Source organism: Pleurodeles waltl, chromosome 4_1 (genome assembly GCF_031143425.1).
Source record: "Pleurodeles waltl isolate 20211129_DDA chromosome 4_1, aPleWal1.hap1.20221129, whole genome shotgun sequence".
In the NCBI taxonomy this organism is placed as follows: domain Eukaryota; kingdom Metazoa; phylum Chordata; class Amphibia; order Caudata; family Salamandridae; genus Pleurodeles; species Pleurodeles waltl.
In genome coordinates, this window is record NC_090442.1 from 156,408,648 (window position 1) to 156,429,944 (window position 21,297).

At 47.3% G+C, this 21,297-nt stretch overlaps 1 protein-coding gene across 1 annotated transcript in view; it reads left to right on the forward strand.

The window, feature by feature from the left end:
- Positions 1–21,297, forward strand: part of NUP205 (nucleoporin 205) — a 525,888-nt gene that overhangs the window by 101,204 nt on the left and 403,387 nt on the right. Inside the window, exon 9 of the mRNA XM_069227955.1 lies at positions 1,549–1,665. Coding sequence (XP_069084056.1) covers positions 1,549–1,665 — 117 coding nt within the window. The remainder of the gene's footprint in view (positions 1–1,548; positions 1,666–21,297) is intronic.

The window sequence follows — 21,297 nt, forward strand, 5'->3', positions numbered from 1 at the left end:
AACACCTGAGGTTAGTTGGACTACAAGATTGTTCATACAGGTTGGTTGGCAACCTGTTGTATTATTATATTTCTCCCTGTGTTTTCACTACGGGTCTAATAGAATCTCAGCAGCTTGGGCTTCAGCCCACTAAAGTGTAAGCTGTTGAACTCACAGCCCATTGAAAATGAGGCACAAATCTGTGATTGCAAAGTTGGTACATTTTGTCTGAAACATCTTTACCGTTGACTAAGACTTTGTTAGACTTCTGTTGAAACTGAGTCATCCAGAAGCCTCCAACTTACTCCTGCCGCCACACACATGCAATTCCAATTCATGAGTGCAGCCCTGGTTCATCTGTCCACCTTGGCTGCCGTAGTGACTGGGAAAAAGCAAAAGACCAAAATAGCAGGGCTACTACTTGGCAAGGGAACCCTAATGTCTTGGAACACCTGCACAAGGAGTATGATAACCTGTATGTACATAGTTTTCAGACATAAGAAATATAGTGGTGTAAGCAGAGGTTAAAGTCAAGGTTTTGAGCTCTAAAAATTGTTGAAATTCCATGGAATGGATTTTCAGAGCTGTTCTAGAGGCTACAATCTGTAACTGGAGTTGAGTCAAAGACTAAAGGTGAGGGATTTCTCAGTGATGTAGCCGGTTAGCAAATTTTGCACATGTTATGGGAGGCTTAAGAGGAGAACCTAAGTCTAGCCCTTCAGCGACTTCCAATTGAGAGGCAGGCAAAGCAGGAACAGTGTTTGGTAAGCTTGCTGACCTTGCTGTTTGGAGTACTTTGAAGTAGGCATGTTTAAATGAACAGTGACAAAAAGCAAGTGATATTTTTTTGGGGGGTGATATTTGTTTTTTGGTGGGGTGACGTGATGGGGTGTATACAAGTCTCAATCTCAAAACCTGCCAGGTTACCAATGCAAAATACATAAATTCTCTCCTGAGGCCTTCAGTTTAGTCAGGAAGATAACTTGTCTCTTAACTAATTTTCAGTGTAAGCTAAAGTGAGCTGATGCATGATCTATCCTGACCCAGCTAGTTCTGCTGACTGCATTGGTGTGACATATTTTTTAATGCTAGAGGCATGTATGGCATGTATAGTCTTGTTAACGTCAGGCGGTTCTATTATATTCTGTGTTATCTAATTACTTTGTTGCTTTTTAAGAATATTAGGAAAAGATTGAGGAAAATAGTAAACTAAACTCAATATAGGTTGTTTGTCCTTTGGTAGCCTTTGATATCATTGCACTGGTTGTGCGCTAGATCAGTCTGATGTATTTCTAAATCCTTATTGACAATGATAATTTCTCCTGGCAAACATGTGAATCTGTGTAATATGCAAAGGTAGAGCAACTTTATCAAATGGTGAAAGTCCCCTTCATATCCCCTTGTCACCAGTCCTCTTGTTAAAGTTTACTGATTTTCACCCCTCCCTACTTCACTCTTTATTTTTTCATAAATGTGCAGTGTGTGTTTATATTATTTTATCTGTTGGAAATGTATGAATATTGAGAGCAATAAATGCTAATCTTTTGCCTCTGTTTTCCATCACTTTAGGTGAAGCAGTTGAGAAACCGAGCAGAGGAGGATGCTCGCATGATCCACATGAGCATACAGATGGGGAATGAGTCGCCCCCGCCCCTGCAGAGGGACCTGGAGCACCTCATGCTTTTGGTAAAAGGGGTGGATGGATGGGGATTGGCTTTCTGCATTGACTTCTTTAACAACTTGTCATACTAAGATACTCCTTCTCTAGGGGTAGACATAAAACCTTTACACGTACATGATGATTTGCTAGATACCCCCTCCTCTTTTTCTGCTGGTGTTGATGGATCTTGATCTGTTGAAATTCAGTCCCTCCCCAAAGTTTCAAACCTTTGTCCTTTTGATGATGACCATATTTACACAAAGTATATTAATTTTGACAGGAGACATTTTTCTAGTATATTCTTTCTTAGAGGAGGCAGTGATTCCAGGGTTCCAAAAGTCCAGATGTTTGAAATATATATGTATCTTAATTATTTTTTTATAAATACATCTGCCTGTAGCACTGGACCCGGAATCTAAAAATAGCTCTTCAGTGCCTGTAGGTGGGACCACAACACAGACCTAGCTTCAGTTCAGTGTTCACCTTAAATATGACATTGCAGAGCCATATAAAGGGCCATCCAAGAACATTGACTTTGACTCCTTTTTCCCCCGCTTCTGAACACAAGTTCCTTGTCCCTCCGCTGACCCCACACAGATAATTGCCTTCTCCAAAGTAATCTGATCCTTTTCCACTCATCTGCATCTGGTGCGTCTATGGGCTGCCAGAAGCTTATGAGGCCTCGGACTGGGATTCTGTCAGAGGAGTTTTCCCCATTACAGGTAAAGCCCGTCCCAACAACTCCTTATGCCATTCTGGCACCAGCAACTTGTGAGTTCATTTCTTCCCTAGTGTCGGACGAGAGGGCAACCGATTCTAAATATGTGAGACCCCTCCTGTGATGGTAAGCCTTCTGCCTTTGTTGGACTCAACAGTATGACCCGCCTTAGAATATGGCCTGTATGGAGGAGTAGAGGGGGCCCACCACCCTTGCTAACTGGTGCAGGGATGTTGTCAATTTTGAGAGAGTTTTGTGCAGTGTCTGTCTGATCTTCGCCACCTTCCTCAATGGGAGACTCAGGTATACTTGGAGTCCATGACAAATCCGGGAAACGTCGGCCTCTGGGTAGGCATTAGATGCCATTTTTTGTCATTGATTACGAAACCCTGGGATTCAACACAAAGACTGCAGATGTTCTGTTAGCCTCCTCTGGCACTGGTCAATCATATGTTGCTGAGATAGACTTTGAGGCAGATGCCCTGGACTCTCAAATGTTCCATTTCTATTCTGAGGAGTGGGGGTGTGGAGTAGGTCCTCAGGGTCCAGCATATCCACTGTCAGACTGCCTGTGTTTGAGTTGGTCCGGCTGGGGTCGAGGAATTATCAGTGAAAAAGCATCCGGGCCTAGAGTGGTCCATGTGGCCATCCGATTCCCAGTGGAGTCGTGTAGATCAGTAAGATCGTGTGTATGGAAAAAAGTAGGATCAGGGCCATAGGCAGTTGCGTCGTGACCCCCAGGGGAAGAGGCCATGTTGGACATAACCTGTCATAGGAGTCTGTTGACCGTCTGATAATGTTTAAGTTTTGCTTTCACCTTTGCAGGCAATGCTCCCGGCTGCCTCAGAGGTTGTTGGACAAAGGGTCCACTAGGTCCCTCTACAAAAGGGATCGAGGACAGCTTTGCACAAGGTGTTGTAAAGTCTTCTCGTAGGGAGGTAGGGCATATGAGACAGCTCTGTGGATGCAGTCATGAACGGCCTTAAATTTTTTATCATCCAAGCATATGTATTGTATGGCCTCCTCTTAGAGGAGAGAAGTGTCAGAGTAGTTGCAGTATTGTATGGCACAGGGGATCTCAGTTAATATTTTGGAGATTCTAGGGAGGCCCTGGCCTAAGCCCCCTGGACACTAATGATGTGCTATAGTCAGGAGGGGTCTAATGCCTGGTCATTGTTGCTTCTGCTTTGTTTTTTTTCTTTTGTAGAATGTCTGATTTTATATACGCACCCCTGAAAAAGGGAGCAGTCTCCAGGCAGTGTAGGGAAATACATACCAGGGATAGATGATCAGGCGCACCTCTCCTTTGACGTCAGGGACTCTGACTTCATCAGTCAGGGATACACAGAGGTCATCTCTGGCTACAATTGTGGAGCATGTCTCTGCTGAGACTGTCTGCAGTGCCCTCCACAGGTCTGAAAAGCTGACTGTACTGTGCAGCCCTGCAGAGCCATATCAACAACTACAGACTGCTTAAGGAGCAGCAAGTGCTCCCGCGGAGTCTTAAAGCTTTTGGGGAGAAGTTACTGAGGTACAATAGCCAGCATCCAGAAGCATTTCCCCAATTTTCCCATTTGGCAAAATTCCAAAAAACAAATAGGTGAACAGACACAGAAACCCACGGAGAAAGGATACTCAACAATATCAGCAAACCGACGTCACCACTCTCTGCATTATCTAGTAATGTCAAGAAGTTCATCAATAGAAATTGGAAGATCAACAATGTAGGTTTTTTCAATTGGGACCACTTAATAGTGGAAATAGCATGATAGACCAGCTCTCACAAACAAAACCTAGACTTAACGAACCCACCACACATTTGCATTTGTGTAACATAGCACCCATAAGTGAAGGCTTCCTCGCCTCTGCAGAAACTGCAGTATTGGCAAATCTACCAAAGAAAGTCATGAATTAGACCTCTTTCTCACCACTACCTGGGAATTGAGGTCACACATTAATTGTAAAACCAGTCGTGATTGTCTATTCTAATTATAGGTATGCGTACTACAAAGGTGAAATTCCTGAATCCTTGAACACCTGAGTACCACCAAAATGACAAACTATTTCATATAAAAACACATTCAGAGAATGAGTCATAATATACAAGTTAAATCCAGGGTGTGCAAGTTCAGTAGCAACTGACATCCTTCCCAAGAAAAACTTTTTAAAATGTAGACATGTAGGAAGCTGGCTATCTATGTAGTGCACCAATAGATTGGGGTATTATGCAAATAGTCCAGGCTGACCCCTGTTGGTTTACAGGGTTACAAATGACAATCCCAAAAGCTCTTTTGTAGTAGTGTGGGCGAGCAGTTAGGCTTATCAGAGGGTAATGCCAAGCATTTGTGGAATTCACAGAGGCAATAAATGAGACACTCTCTCAAGAAGGAACTTGAGGCCAATTGTTAGAAAAATCGATATTTTGTGTTCGATGGCATCTGTCGCTGTAGATACACATGGTATGCATGAGCTCGCCATCTGGTGTTGGGTCGGAGTGTTACAAGTTGTTTTTCTTCGAAGAAGTGTTTTCGAGTCACGGGACCGAGTGACTCCTCCTTCTGTGCTCATTGCGCATGGGCGTCGACTCCATCTTCGATTTGTTTTCTTTCCGCCATCGGGTTCGGACGTGTTCCTGTCGCTCCGAGTTTCGGAACGGAAAGATAGCTGAAAACGAAAGATTTTCGACGGTATCGTTGCGATCCGGTTCGAGATAGACACATACGACGACGCGTTGAACATCGAAGCGCTTCGGTGCCCTTCGGGGTAGATTTCGGCACCCCGTCGGGGCCTAGTCGGCCCGACCGCGTGGAGAACAACGCCGATGGAATGGACCCCGTTTCGATTCTGCCCCGAATGCCACAACAAATATCCTTATACGGACCTACACTCGGTCTGTAACCTGTGCCTGTCACCCGAGCACAGCGAAGAATCCTGTGAGGCCTGTCGGGCGTTCCGGTCCCGAAAAACTCTGCGCGACCGTCGAGCGAGAAGACTGCAGATGGCGTCCACGCCAAAGGAGCGTCGACAGTTCGAGACAGAAGAGGAACAGGAGGAATCCTTTTCCATCCAGGATTCAGACTCCGACGAGCTAGACTCTACAAAAACTGTGAGTAAGACGTCGAGATCAGAACTTAAAAAAGGAAAGAAGGCCCAGGGGACGCCACTGCCAACCGGCCATGGCTCCACCCAAATTCTCGGTGACCAACAATCGGCACCGAAAAAGGCCCATTCAGTGTCGAGATCGTCCGACTTCGGTCGAGACACCGGCACGCAGCCTCCTCGGGACCGAGAGAGTGCTAAACAGAAGCATCGACACCGAGAGTTCGGTGTCGACACGGATCTACGCCGAGACAGTGGCGCCGAAGACCATAGAGGCCAAGAATTTTCGGCACAGAATAAGAGGAAGGTTACCTCGGAGCCGAAAAACAATCAACAGGGTTTTCGGAGCCGAAAAAAGCGACATCAGACCCTGTTTCAGGCTCCTATACTGAAGAGCATTCTATGTCTTCACAAATGAAGAAACATAGATTTGAACAAGAACTGCAATCCACTGACGTGGATCACACGCAAAAGCGTATCTTTATTCAGCAGGGGACTGGGAAGATCAGTACCCTTCCACCTGTCAAACGAAAGAGAACGCTTCAGTTTACTCCTCAGCAACAAACAGCACAAAAGGTAACACCTCCTCCCTCGCCTCCACCTGTAACTCCGGCTTCGCCAACTTACACCCCGTCCCATTCGCCAGCTCACACCGCCATGAGCCACGATGACCAAGATCAGGATGCGTGGGACTTGTACGACGCACCAGTGTCTGATAACAGCCCAGACACATACCCAACTAGGCCATCACCACCGGAAGACAGCACAGCCTACTCACAAGTGGTGGCTAGAGCAGCACTATTCCATAATGTGGAACTACACTCGGAACAAGTAGAGGATGATTTTTTATTTAACACCCTCTCTTCAACCCACAGCTCCTACCAAAGCCTGCCGATGCTCCCAGGCATGCTACGCCATGCAAAGGACATTTTCAAGGAGCCAGTTAAAAGTAGGGCAGTGACGCCTAGGGTGGACAAAAAGTATAAGGCGCCTCCTACGGACCCTGTATTCATCACCTCTCAGCTGCCACCAGATTCTGTGGTGGTAGGGGCTGCCAGAAAACGGGCAAATTCACACACTTCTGGGGATGCACCTCCCCCAGATAAAGAAAGCAGGAAGTTCGATGCAGCCGGGAAGAGGGTTGCTGTCCAAGCAGCAAACCAGTGGCGCATCGCAAATTCACAAGCGCTGCTAGCGCGATACGACAGAGCCCACTGGGATGAGATGCAGCATCTCATTGAACATCTCCCAAAAGATCTGCAAAAAAGAGCAAAACAGGTTGTTGAGGAGGGTCAAAACATTTCCAACAATCAAATACGCTCCTCCATGGATGCAGCAGACACAGCCGCAAGGACCATTAATACGTCGGTTACCATCCGTAGGCACGCATGGCTCAGAACGTCTGGATTCAAGCCAGAAATTCAGCAGGCAGTGCTTAACATGCCAGTCAACGAAAAACTTCTGTTCGGTCCGGAGGTCGACACAGCCATAGAAAAGCTCAAGAAGGACACTGACACTGCCAAGGCCATGGGCGCACTCTACTCCCCGCAGAGCAGAGGATCTTATAACACCTTCCGCAAAACACCTTTTAGAGGAGGGTTTCGGGGTCAGGCCACACAAGCTAGCACCTCACAGTCCGCACCGCCCACCTACCAGGGACAGTACAGGGGAGGTTTTCGGGGCCAGTATAGAGGGGGGCAATTCCCTAGGAATAGAGGAAGATTTCAAAGCCCCAAAACCACTACCAACAAGCAGTGACTCACACGTCACTCACCCCTCCCACACAACACCAGTGGGGGGGAGGATACGTCAATATTACGAAGCATGGGACAAAATAACTACAGACACATGGGTCCTAGCAATTATCCAACATGGTTATTGCATAGAATTCCTGCAATTCCCCCCAGACATACCACCAAAATCACAAAATTTATCAAAATACCATTCACAGCTTCTAGAGATAGAAGTTCAAGCACTACTGCAAAAAAATGCAATAGAATTAGTACCAAGCACACAAATAAACACAGGAGTTTATTCACTGTACTTCTTGATACCAAAAAAGGACGAAACACTGAGACCAATTCTAGACCTCAGAGTAGTAAACACATTCATCAAATCAGACCACTTTCACATGGTCACACTACAAGAAGTGTTACCATTGCTCAAAAAACACAACTACATGACAACCCTAGACCTCAAGGACGCATATTTCCATATACCAATACATCAATCACACAGGAAATATCTAAGGTTTGTATTCAAAGGAATACATTACCAATTCAAAGTATTGCCTTTTGGTTTAACAACCGCTCCAAGAGTATTCACAAAATGCCTAGCAGTAGTCGCTGCACACATCAGAAGGCAGCAAATACATGTGTTCCCGTATCTAGACGACTGGCTAATCAAAACCAGTTCGCTCACACAATGCTCAAACCACACAAATCAAGTCATACAAACCCTCTACAAACTAGGGTTCACCGTCAACTTTGCAAAATCAAACATTCTGCCAAGCAAAGTACAGCAATATCTAGGAGCCATAATAGACACGACAAAAGGAGTAGCAACGCCAACTCCACAAAGGATCCACAATTCAACAGAGTCATTCAACACATGTCTCCAAACCAAACAATACAAGCAAGAACAATACTACAGCTCCTAGGCATGATGTCCTCATGCATAGCCATTGTCCCAAACGCAAGACTGCACATGAGGCCCTTACAACACTGCCTAGCCTCACAGTGGTCTCAAGCACAGGGTCACCTTCTAGATCTGGTGTTGCTAGACCGCCAAACTTACCTCTCGCTTCTATGGTGGAACAGTATAAATTTAAACATAGGGCGGCCTTTCCAAGACCCAGTGCCACAGTACGTAATAACAACAGATGCTTCCATGACAGGGTGGGGAGCACATCTCAATCAACACAACATAAGAGGACAATGGAACATACATCAAACAAAACTGCATATAAATCATCTAGAATTATTAGCAGTTTTTCAAGCACTAAAAGCTTTCCAACCAATCATAACCCACAAATACATCCTTGTCAAAACAGACAACATGACAACGATGTATTATCTAAACAAACAAGGAGGAACACATTCAACGCAGTTAAGCTTGTTAGCTCAAAAAATATGGAAGTGGGCAATCCACCATCAAATTGGTCTAATAGCACAGTTTATTCCGGGGATCCAGAATCAGCTGGCAGACAATCTCTCTCGAGATCACCAGCAAGTCCACGAATGGGAAATCCACCCACAGATTCTGAACACCTACTTCACACTCTGGGGAACACCACAAATAGACTTATTTGCAACAAAAGAGAACGCAAAATGCCAAAACTTCGCGTCCAGATACCCACACAAGCAATCCCAAGGCAATGCCCTATGGATGAACTGGTCAGGAATATTTTCTTACGCTTTTCCTCCTCTCCCTCTCCTTCCTTACCTAGTAAACAAATTGAGTCAAAACAAACTCAAACTCATTTTAATAGCACCAACGTGGGCAAGACAACCCTGGTACACAACACTGCTAGATCTGTCTGTAGTACCACACATCAAACTGCCCAACAAACCAGATCTGTTAACGCAACACAACCAACAGATCAGACACCCGGACCCAGCATCGCTGAATCTAGCAATCTGGCTCCTGAAATCCTAGAATTCGGACACTTACAACTTAGCCAAGAGTGTATGGAAGTCATAAAGCAGGCCAGAAGGCCATCCACTAGACACTCCTACGCAAGTAAGTGGAAAAGATTTGTTTGGTACTGCCATCATAATCAGATACAACCACTAGACGCAACTCCAAAACATATAGTAAATTACTTGCTCCATTTACAAAAAGCAAAGCTAGCCTTCTCTTCTATTAAAATACACCTTGCAGCAATATCTGCATACCTGCAAACTACCTATTCAACTTCCTTGTATAGGATACCAGTTATCAAAGCATTCATAGAAGGGCTTAAAAGAATTATACCACCAAGAACACCACCTGTTCCTTCATGGAACCTAAACGTGGTTCTAACAAGACTCATGGGCCCACCTTTCGAACCCATGCACTCTTGCGGAATACAATTCCTAACCTGGAAAGTTGCCTTTCTCATCGCCATTACATCTCTAAGAAGAGTAAGTGAAATTCAAGCGTTCACAACACAAGAGCCTTTTATACAAATACATAAAAATAAGGTCGTCCTACGACCTAATCCAAAATTTTTACCAAAAGTTATTTCACCATTCCATCTAAATCAAACGGTAGAACTACCAGTTTTTTTCCCACAGCCAGATTCTGTGGCTGAAAGAGCACTACATACATTAGATGTCAAAAGAGCATTAATGTACTACATTGACAGAACAAAGAACATCAGAAAAACTAAACAGCTATTTATTGCATTCCAAAAACCTCATGCAGGTAACCCAATATCAAAACAAGGTATAGCCAGATGGATAGTTAAATGCATCCAAATCTGCTACCTTAAAGCAAAAAGACAACTGCCCATTACTCCCAGGGCACATTCAACAAGAAAAAAAGGTGCTTCAATGGCCTTTTTAGGAAACATCCCAATGCAGGAAATATGTAAGGCAGCCACTTGGTCTACGCCTCACACATTCACCAAACACTACTGTATAGATGTGCTAGCCGCACAACAAGCTACAGTAGGTCAAGCTGTATTAAGAACTCTATTTCAGACAACTTCTACTCCTACAGGCTAAACCACCGCTTATGGGGAACTAACTGCTTACTAGTCTATGCATACCATGTGTATCTACAGCGACAGATGCCATCGAACTGAAAATGTCACTTACCCAGTGTACATCTGTTCGTGGCATCAGTCGCTGAGATTCACATGGACCCACCCACCTCCCCGGAAGCCTGTAGCAGTTCAGAAGTTACCTTCAATTTTGTACATTTGTATATATATATTACTTAATCCTTTAATAGGTACATACTTACATTTTTCATTGCGCGGGCACTATTACTATAGTACAACTCCTACCTCACCCTCTGCGGGGAAAACAATCGAAGATGGAGTCGACGCCCATGCGCAATGAGCACAGAAGGAGGAGTCACTCGGTCCCGTGACTCGAAAACACTTCTTCGAAGAAAAACAACTTGTAACACTCCGACCCAACACCAGATGGCGAGCTCATGCATACCATGTGAATCTCAGCGACTGATGCCACGAACAGATGTACACTGGGTAAGTGACATTTTCATTATATTAGGTTTCAACACCAGAATACTGTTACAAGAATACTGACGCAGTTTGAAGAAAACACGCAAAGTACTTGAAGTAATTCAAAGGCAGTAATGCAATCCTATGAAGAAGAACGCATGTATTGAACATGGGTATTCAATAGCGACTTACAGGCCCAGTCTTCAGGAGTTAAGTGTGGGTCACTGTCCAAGTCAGCACCAACAGGTCACATCTGGGACGTCCTGGTGCAAAGGTGCTTTATGACATCAGGTGGCGCATTGGTTTTAATAGGAAACGGTCCTCTGAAAAAGAAGCTGCAGGTAAGGACTGAGGGACCAGTCCAGCTGGAGAAATAGGGGGGCTCAGATCTTGCGATGCTTGGGGCAGTACAGACACCTTTGGTCCTCTTCTCCTCGGTTCGAGCGGCCAGGTGCAGAGAGGTATCTTGAGGCGTTGAATCTTTGTCACCGGAGACGGTTGGGGTAGAGAAGGCCTGCACAAATAGGCTGCAGGCGGCATCGGGGAGTCCACAGTTGCAGAGCTTAAGGTGGGCTTGTATCCTGGAGGGCTTGGGGGACCATGCTGGCACCATTGGCCCACTTCGACTCGGGCTAGGGGACACCTGTGCAGTGTGCTTTCTCGTGTTCCATTTTTGGTGGTCCGGAGTCCTCAAGGTTCTTCTTGGGTGCCTACAGGGTGCCTCCAAGGAAGAGCCTGGTGCTTCTTGAAGTGCAGACAGTTCACCCAGGCATCTGGAGGCAGAGCAGCTGCAGGTCGATTTGTCTTTGGAGCAGTTGTCGAGGACTGCAGGCAGGGTCGGGCCAAATCAATAGCTGCTCCTCAATTCTTGCTTTTTGTGACCTGTGCCCTTCTTGGGTCCAGAGAATCTGTCTTACGGTGTTGGGGAGCCACTTAAATATTCCATTTGGGGGTGTTTGTGTGTGTGTAGGGTAGTAGCCAATGGATTACTTACCCTTGGGGCACCTACACCCCCATAAGACTTTTTCCTTTGGGGAGTGGTTATATTACTATCCCAGAAGGCCTACTTCCAACCAAAAACAAGATGGTGGAACCCTTCCTCGAGTGTCCACCTTGGGTAGCCTACCTTGGGGGTATTGTTAGCCCAGGGGTGGTCACGCCTACTGACCAACAAATTTTCCTCCCTGTCCTAGTGCTAAATGGGCCTCAGGGCTAAGGGTGGCTAAATCCAGGTCTGGGAAAGTCAGTGGTTTGCATACCAAAGGCGGCAGGGCCTTTGAAACTCTGGCCTTGGTATGCAGATCTGCTAGCCATCCTGGTGCAGTGGGTGACAACACCCCTCTCCAGAGCAGGCTTAGTTTCTGATCTCCAAGAGTGCGGGCTCTCGCCTCCCAGGGGTCAGAAACCTGTCAGTGGTGGCAAGCTGGTCGAGGCTAGTCAGCAAACACACACAGACTAGTGGGGTTCCGAGGGCACATTCAAGGTGCCCTCAGGGTGCATGTCCTAATGCATCTGAGGCTGGCATCAGCCTGGATATATTAAGATGAGGTGTTTGATACCAAACACCGTAGGTTTCAGTGGAGCCATTATCTGACTGGGTCACTTGTTTTGACGAGTGTCCACCACTTACCTTAAGATGGCTTCTCTGTGCACTTGCATTGCTCAGCAATGGGGCTGGGCATCACAGGGTCAAATCTGCTCCTGCAGATAGGGCCACACATTGAATATAATGCACCCTGCCTTAGGGCACCAATGCTTGCTGTAGGGGTGGCTTAAATATATTCAGATCCAGTGAGGGTAACATGGCACAAGAAGGGGTGTGCTATGTTGTGTTTTCACCTGGCTTGCACCAGGACAGGCAGACTGCGATGGCATCTGTGTGCAGCTCGTTTTTAGGGGGTCTTTGGGGGTGTCACAATGTGTGCTTTAGCCCTTACAGGCCCTCTCCACTACCCATGCCCTAGGTACCAGTGTACCACTTACTAGGGACTTACACAGGTAGAGGAGTGTGCCAGTTGTACACATTGTTACCTGGTTTTAGGAAAGGAGCACTGGCACTGTGAACCTGTTTAGCAGGGACCCAGTTCACTTCATTCAAAAAACCTCAGTACCCGTGAGCAAAAGTGGGGGTGACCATGTCAAAAAGGACACTTTCCTTCAAGACACATGTCAGATGATGGAGGATATTCCTTAGCACCAACTAAGTTGAGTGATAGGATCCTTCTTCACCTAGTAGACAAAAAAGTGTCTTATGCTGCCCAGCAGCATTATCTCCTTTTAGCAACATTGTCACTCCAGATGTGCACACTCCTAACAGGGATCTCATATCAAGTAACCCTTAAAGGCGCAAGTACACACTAGTGCACCGTACACTCCATGTGCTACCTGGGAAAAATTCACAAAAGTTATCTCACTCACTGCATGACCTACAGGGGAATGCCTGTAGGAAGGTGCTCCTTTTTGACATGGTCACCCCCACTTTTTGACTGAAAGTGCAGTGGGTTCCTGCTAACCAGGTCTCCAGTGCCACATCCCTTTCCCTAAAACTATGCAGTTGCTTCCTCCCCAATTGGCAATACCTTTGCCCACCGTAAGTCCCTAGTAAATAGTACCCCTGGTACCTAGGGAATGGGTACCAAAGAGGGTCCCCGAAGGCTGCAGCATGTATTGTGCCACTCTCAGGGACCCCTCACCTAGCAAATGCAGACTGCCTTTGCATGCTGCATGTCTTGGTGCAGCTAAAAGTGAAAACTTGACAATGCACTCAGCCTGTTTGCCATGTCCCCTAACACTGCATAAAATATTTGTAAGTCACCCCTATAGTAGACCTTACAGTCCTAAGGCAGGGTGCATTATTTTACACGTGAGGACATATCTGCAAGAGCAGATATGCCCCTGCTATATCTTTGTCGATTCTTAGACATAGTGAGTGAAAAGGAAAGCCATTTTAAGTACATGTGCTGGACATTGGTTGATATGAGTTCCCCCCTGCTACACGATAGCTTCACTGAAACTAGGGCTGTTTGGTATCAAACATCTTGTATTAATAAGCCCTCACTGTTTCCATTAATGGATTTATTAATACATGCACCTAGAGGGCACCTTAGAGGTGCCCCGAAAAACCTACCAACTACCTTTCCACCAGTCTGTCACCAACAGACAAGTTTCTGACCCCCAAGGGTGAGAGCGGTCAGGAGCAAAGCCTGCTCTGGCAATGATGTTAAACATCCTCCCAACAGGATGGCCTGCAAATCTGCATTTCAAGGCAGGGGAGCTTCAAAGAGCCCACCACCTTTGGTCTGGCTTCCCTCAGCTGGCAGAATAATGCACAGCATGTGTAGGAAGTTGGCTCTGTATGTGCTATTTCAAAGTAAGGAATAGCATGCACAGAGTCCAAGGGTTCCCCTTAGAGGTAAAATAGTGGTAAAAATAGATAATACTAATGCTCTATTTTGTGGTAGTGTGGTCGAGCAGTAGGCTTATCCAAGGAGTAGTGTTAAGCATTTGTTGTACATACACATAGACAATAAATGAGATACACACACTCAGAGACAAATCCAGCCAATAGGTTTTGTTATAGAAAAATATCTTTTCTTAGTTTATTTTAAGAACCACAGGTTCAAATTTAACATGTAATATCTTGTTTGAAAGGTATTGCAGGTAAGTACATTAGGAACTTTGAATCATTTCAATTGCATGTATACTTTTCAAGTTATTGACAAATAGCTATTTCAAAAGTGGACACAGTGCAATTTTCACAGTTCCTGGGGGAGGTAAGTTTTTGTTAGTTTTACCAGGTAAGTAAGACACTTACAGGGTTCAGTTCTTGGTCCAAGGTAGCCCACCGTTGGGGGTTCAGAGCAACCCCAAAGTCACCACACCAGCAGCTCAGGGCCGGTCAGGTGCAGAGTTCAAAGTGGTGCCCAAAACGCATAGGCTAGAATGGAGAGAAGGGGGTGCCCCGGTTCCGGTCTGCTTGCAGGTAAGTACCCGCGTCTTCGGAGGGCAGACCAGGGGGGTTTTGTAGGGCACCGGGGGAGACACAAGCCCACACAGAAATTTCACCCTCAGCAGCGCGGGGGCGGCCGGGTGCAGTGTAGAAACAAGCGTCGGGTTCGCAATGTTAGTCTATGAGAGATCAACGGATCTCTTCAGCGCTGCAGGCAGGCAAGGGGGGGCTTCCTCGGGGAAACCTCCACTTGGGCAAGGGAGAGGGACTCCTGGGGGTCACTTCTCCAGTGAAAGTCCGGTCCTTCAGGTCCTGGGGGCTGCGGGTGCAGGGTCCTTTCCAGGCGTCGGGACTTAGGTTTCAGAGAGTCGCGGTCAGGGGAAGCCTCGGGATTCCCTCTGCAGGCGGCGCTGTGGGGGCTCAGGGGGGACAGGTTTTGGTACTCACAGTCGTAGAGTAGTCCGGGGGTCCTCCCTGAGGTGTTGGTTCTCCACCAGCCGAGTCGGGGTCGCCGGGTGCAGTGTTGCAAGTCTCACGCTTCTTGCGGGGAGATTGCAGGGTTCTTTAAAGCTGCTGCTTGAAACAAAGTTGCAGTCTTTTTGGAGCAGGTCCGCTGTCCTCGGGAGTTTGTCTTTTTCGAAGCAGGGCAGTCCTCAGAGGAGTCAGAGGTCGCTGGTCCCTTGGAAGGCGTCGCTGGAGCAGAGTTCTTTGGAAGGCAGGAGACAGGAAGGTGAGTTTCTGGAGCCAAGGCAGTTGTCGTCTTCTGGTCTTCCTCTGCAGGGATTTTCAGCTAGGCAGTCCTTCTTCTTGTAGTTTGCAGGAATCTAATTTTCTAGGGTTCAGGGTAGCCCTTAAATACTAAATTTAAGGGCGTGTTTAGGTCTGGGGGGTTAGTAGCCAATGGCTACTAGCCCTGAGGGTGGGTACACCCTCTTTGTGCCTCCTCCCAAGGGGAGGGGGTCACAATCCTAACCCTATTGGGGGAATCCTCCATCTGCAAGATGGAGGATTTCTAAAAGTTAGTCACCTCAGCTCAGGACACCTTAGGGGCTGTCCTGACTGGCCAGTGACTCCTCCTTGTTATTCTCATTATTTTCTCCGGCCTTGCCGCCAAAAGTGGGGGCCGGGCCGGAGGGGGCGGGCAACTCCACTAGCTGGAGTGTCCTGCGGTGCTGTGACAAAGGGGTGAGCCTTTGAGGCTCACCGCCAGGTGTTACAGCTCCTGCCTGGGGGAGGTGTTAGCATCTCCACCCAGTGCAGGCTTTGTTACTGGCCTCAGAGTGACAAAGGCACTCTCCCCATGGGGCCAGCAACATGTCTCTAGTGTGGCAGGCTGCTGGAACTAGTCAGCCTACACAGATAGTCGGTTAAGTTTCAGGGGGCACCTCTAAGGTGCCCTCTGGGGTGTATTTTGCAATAAAATGTACACTGGCATCAGTGTGCATTTATTGTGCTGAGAAGTTTGATACCAAACTTCCCAGTTTTCAGTGTAGCCATTATGGTGCTGTGGAGTTCGTGTTTGACAAACTCCCAGACCATATACTCTTATGGCTACCCTGCACTTACAATGTCTAAGGTTTTGTTTAGACACTGTAGGGGTACCATGCTCATGCACTGGTACCCTCACCTATGGTATAGTGCACCCTGCCTTAGGGCTGTAAGGCCTGCTAGAGGGGTGTCTTACCTATACTGCATAGGCAGTGAGAGGCTGGCATGGCACCCTGAGGGGAGTGCCATGTCGACTTACTCGTTTTGTCCTCACTAGCACACACAAGCTGGCAAGCAGTGTGTCTGTGCTGAGTGAGAGGTCTCCAGGGTGGCATAAGACATGCTGCAGCCCTTAGAGACCTTCCTTGGCATCAGGGCCCTTGGTACTAGAAGTACCAGTTACAAGGGACTTATCTGGATGCCAGGGTCTGCCAATTGTGGATACAAAAGTACAGGTTAGGGAAAGAACACTGGTGCTGGGGCCTGGTTAGCAGGCCTCAGCACACTTTCAATTGTAAACATAGCATCAGCAAAGGCAAAAAGTCAGGGGGCAACCATGCCAAGGAGGCATTTCCTTACACAACCCCCCCCCCAAACGAAAGAGGATGAGACTAACCTTTCCCAAGAGAGTCTTCATTTTCTAAGTGGAAGAACCTGGAAAGGCCATCTGCATTGGCATGGGCAGTCCCAGGTCTGTGTTCCACTATAAAGTCCATTCCCTGTAGGGAGATGGACCACCTCAACAGTTTAGGATTTTCACCTTTCATTTGCATCAGCCATTTGAGAGGTCTGTGGTCAGTTTGAACTAGGAAGTGAGTCCCAAAGAGGTATGGTCTCAGCTTCTTCAGGGACCAAACCACAGCAAAGGCCTCCCTCTCAATGGCACTCCAACGCTGCTCCCTGGGGAGTAACCTCCTGCTAATGAAAGCAACAGGCTGGTCAAGGCCATCATCATTTGTTTGGGACAAAACTGCCCCTATCCCATGTTCAGAGGCATCTGTCTGCACAATGAACTGCTTAGAATAATCTGGAGCTTTTAGAACTGGTGCTGAGCACATTGCTTGTTTCAGGGTGTCAAAGGCCTGTTGGCATTCCACAGTCCAGTTCACTTTCTTGGGCATTTTCTTGGAGGTGAGTTCAGTGAGGGCTGTCACAATGGATCCATATCCCTTCACAAACCTCCTGTAATACCCAGTCAAGCCAAGGAATGCCCTGACTTGAGTCTGGGTTTTTGGAGCTACCCAGTCCAGAATAGTCTGGATCTTGGGTTGGAGTGGCTGAACTTGGCCTCCACCTACAAGGTGTCCCAAGTAAACCACAGTTCCCTGCCCTATCTGGCATTTGGATGCCTTGATAGAGAGGCCTGCAGATTGCAGAGCCTTCAAAACCTTCTTCAGGTGGACCAGGTGATCCTGCCAGGTGGAGCTAAAGACAGCAATATCATCAAGATAAGCTGTGCTAAAGGACTCCAAGCCAGCAAGGACTTGATTCACCAACCTTTGGAAGGTGGCAGGGGCATTCTTTAAACCAAAGGGCATAACAGTAAACTGATAATGCCCATCAGGTGTGGAGAATGCTGTTTTCTCTTTTGCTCCAGGTGCCATTTTTATTTGCCAGTACCCTGCTGTCAAGTCAAAGGTACTTAAGAATTTGGCAGCACCTAATTTATCTATGAGCTCGTCAGCTCTAGGAATTGGATGAGCATCTGTCTTGGTGACAGAATTGAGCCCTCTGTAATCCACACAAAACCTCATCTCTTTCTTTCCATCTTTGGTGTGAGGTTTGGGGACTAAGACCACTGGGCTAGCCCAGGGGCTGTCAGAGCGCTCAATTACTCCCAATTCCAGCATCTTGTGGACTTCCACCTGGATGCTTTCCTTAACATGGTCAGACTGTCTAAAGATTTTGTTTTTGACAGGCATGCTGTCTCCTGTGTCCACATCATGGGTACACAGGGGTGTCTGACCAGGGGTTAAGGAGAAGAGTTCAGGAAACTGTTGTAGGACTCTCCTACAATCAGCTTGCTGTTGGCCAGAGAGGGTGTCTGAGTAGATCACTCCATCTACTGAGCCATCTTTTGGGTCTGATGACAGAAGATCAGGGAGAGGTTCACTCTCTGCCTCCTGATCCTCATCTGTTACCATCAACAGATTCACATCAGCCCTGTCATGGAAGAGCTTAAGGCGGTTCACATGGATCACCCTCTTGGGGCTCCTGCTTGTGCCCAGGTCCACCAGGTAGGTGACCTGACTCTTCCTTTCTAGCACTGGGTAAGGGCCACTCCATTTGTCCTGGAGTGCCCTGGGAGCCACAGGCTCCAGAACCCAGACTTTCTGTCCTGGTTGGAACTCAACCAGTGCAGCCTTTTGGTCATACCAAAACTTCTGGAGCTCTTGGCTGGCCTCAAGGTTTTTGGTTGCCTTTTCCATGTACTCTGCCATTCTAGAGCGAAGGCCAAGTACATAGTCCACTATGTCTTGTTTAGGCTCATGAAGAGGTCTCTCCCAGCCTTCTTTAACAAGAGCAAGTGGTCCCCTTACAGGGTGACCAAACAGAAGTTCAAAGGGTGAGAATCCTACTCCCTTCTGTGGCACCTCTCTGTAAGCGAAAAGCAGACATGGCAAGAGGACATCCCATCTCCTTTTGAGTTTTTCTGGGAGCCCCATGATCATGCCTTTTAATGTCTTGTTGAATCTCTCAACTAAGCCATTAGTTTGTGGATGGTATGGTGTAGTGAATTTGTAAGTCACTCCACACTCATTCCACATGTGTTTTAGGTATGCTGACATGAAGTTGGTACCTCTGTCAGACACCACCTCCTTAGGGAAACCCACTCTGGTAAAGATACCAATGAGGGCCTTGGCTACTGCAGGGGCAGTAGTCGACCTAAGGGGAATAGCTTCAGGATACCTAGTAGCATGATCCACTACTACTAGGATGTACATATTTCCTGAGGCTGTGGGAGGTTCCAGTGGACCAACTATGTCCACACCCACTCTTTCAAAGGGGACCCCCACCACTGGAAGTGGAATGAGGGGGGCCTTTGGGTGCCCACCTGTCTTACCACTGGATTGACAGGTGGGGCAGGAGAGGCAAAACTCCTTAACCTTCTGGGACATATTGGGCCAGTAGAAGTGGTTGACTAACCTCTCCCACGTCTTGGTTTGTCCCAAATGCCCAGCAAGGGGAATATCATGGGCTAAGGTCAGAATAAACTCTCTGAACGACTGAGGCACTACCACTCTCCTAGTGGCACCAGGTTTGGGGTCTCTGGCCTCAGTGTACAGGAGTCCATCTTCCCAATAGACCCTATGTGTTCCATTTTTCTTGCCCTTGGACTCTTCAGCAGCTTGCTGCCTAAGGCCTTCAAGAGAGGGACAGGTTTCTTGTCCCTTACACAGCTCCTCCCTTGAGGGTCCCCCTGGGCCCAAGAGCTCAACCTGATAAGGTTCAAGCTCCAAAGGCTCAGTTCCCTCAGAGGGCAGAACTTCTTCCTGAGAAGAGAGGTTCCCTTTTTCTGACTGTGTTGCAGTTGGTTTCCCAACTGACTTTCCTTTTCTCTTGGTAGGCTGGGCCATTTTTCCAGACTCCAGCTCTACTTTTTCACCCTGTGCCTTGCATTGTGCTCTTGTTTTTACACACACCAGTTCAGGGATACCCAGCATGGCTGCATGGGTTTTTAGTTCTACCTCAGCCCATGCTGAGGACTCCAGGTCATTTCCAAGCAGACAGTCTACTGGGATGTTTGAGGAGACCACCACCTGTTTCAGGCCATTGACCCCTCCCCATTCTAAAGTTACCATTGCCATGGGATGTGCTTTAGTTTGATTGTCAGCATTGGTGACTGTATAAGTTTTTCCAGTCAGGTATTGGCCAGGGGAAACCAGTTTCTCTGTCACCATGGTGACACTGGCACCTGTATCCCTCAGGCCCTCTACACTTGTCCCATTAATAAAGAGCTGCTGCCTGTATTTTTGCATGTTAGGGGGCCAGGCAGCTAGTGTGGCTAAATCCACCCCACCCTCAGAGACTAGAGTAGCTTCAGTGTGGACCCTGATTTGCTCTGGGCACACTGTTGATCCCACTTGGAGACTAGCCATTCCAGTGTTACCTGGATTGGAGTTTGGAGTGGAACTTTTCTTGGGACAGGCCTTGTCTCCAGTTTGGTGTCCAGACTGACTACAGTTTCGACACCAGGCCTTTTTTGGGATCAAAGTTTTTACCCTTGTACCCAGGATTGTTTTGTGAAGAGGCTCTGGGCCCACCCTCCTGTGCAGGTTTTTGGGGGCCTTTAGAAGACTCTTGACTATTTTTGGCTGTCTCACCACCTTTCCCCTGGGGAGGTTTTGTGACCCCTTTCTTTTGGTCACCCCCTGTGGAAGTTTTGGACACCCTAGTCTTGACCCAATGGTCCGCCTTCTTTCCCAATTCTTGGGGAGAAATTGGTCCTAGGTCTACCAGATGCTGATGCAGTTTATCATTGAAACAATTACTTAACAGGTGTTCTTTCACAAATAAATTGTACAGCCCATCATAATTACTTACACCACTGCCTTGAATCCAACCATCTAGTGTTTTTACTGAGTAGTCTACAAAGTCAACCCAGGTCTGGCTCGAGGATTTTTGAGCCCCCCTGAATCTAATCCTATACTCCTCAGTGGAGAATCCAAAGCCCTCAATCAGGGTACCCTTCATGAGGTCATAAGATTCTGCATCTTGTCAAGAGAGTGTGAGGAGTCTATCCCTACACTTTCCTGTGAACATTTCCCAAAGGAGAGCACCCCAGTGAGATCTGTTCACTTTTCTGGTTACACAAGCCCTCTCAAAAGCTGTGAACCATTTGGTGATGTCATCACCATCTTCATATTTAGTTACAATCCCTTTAGGGATTTTCAACATGTCAGGAGAATCTCTGACCCTATTTATGTTGCTGCCACCATTGATGGGTCCTAGGCCCAGCTCTTGTCTTTCCCTCTCTATGGCTAGGATCTGTCTTTCCAAAGCCAATCTTTTGGCCATCCTGGCTGACTGGATGTCCTCTTCACTGGAGTTATCCTCAGTGATTTCAGAGGTGTTGGTCTCTCCTGTGAGGGAACCAGCATCTCTGACTATTATTTTTGGAGTCAGGGTTTGAGAGACCCTGTTCTCCCTAGATAGGACTGGTAGGGGGGAATTTTCCTCCAAGTCACTATCCTCTTCCTCTGAGTTGCCACCCTCAGAGGGGTTGGCCT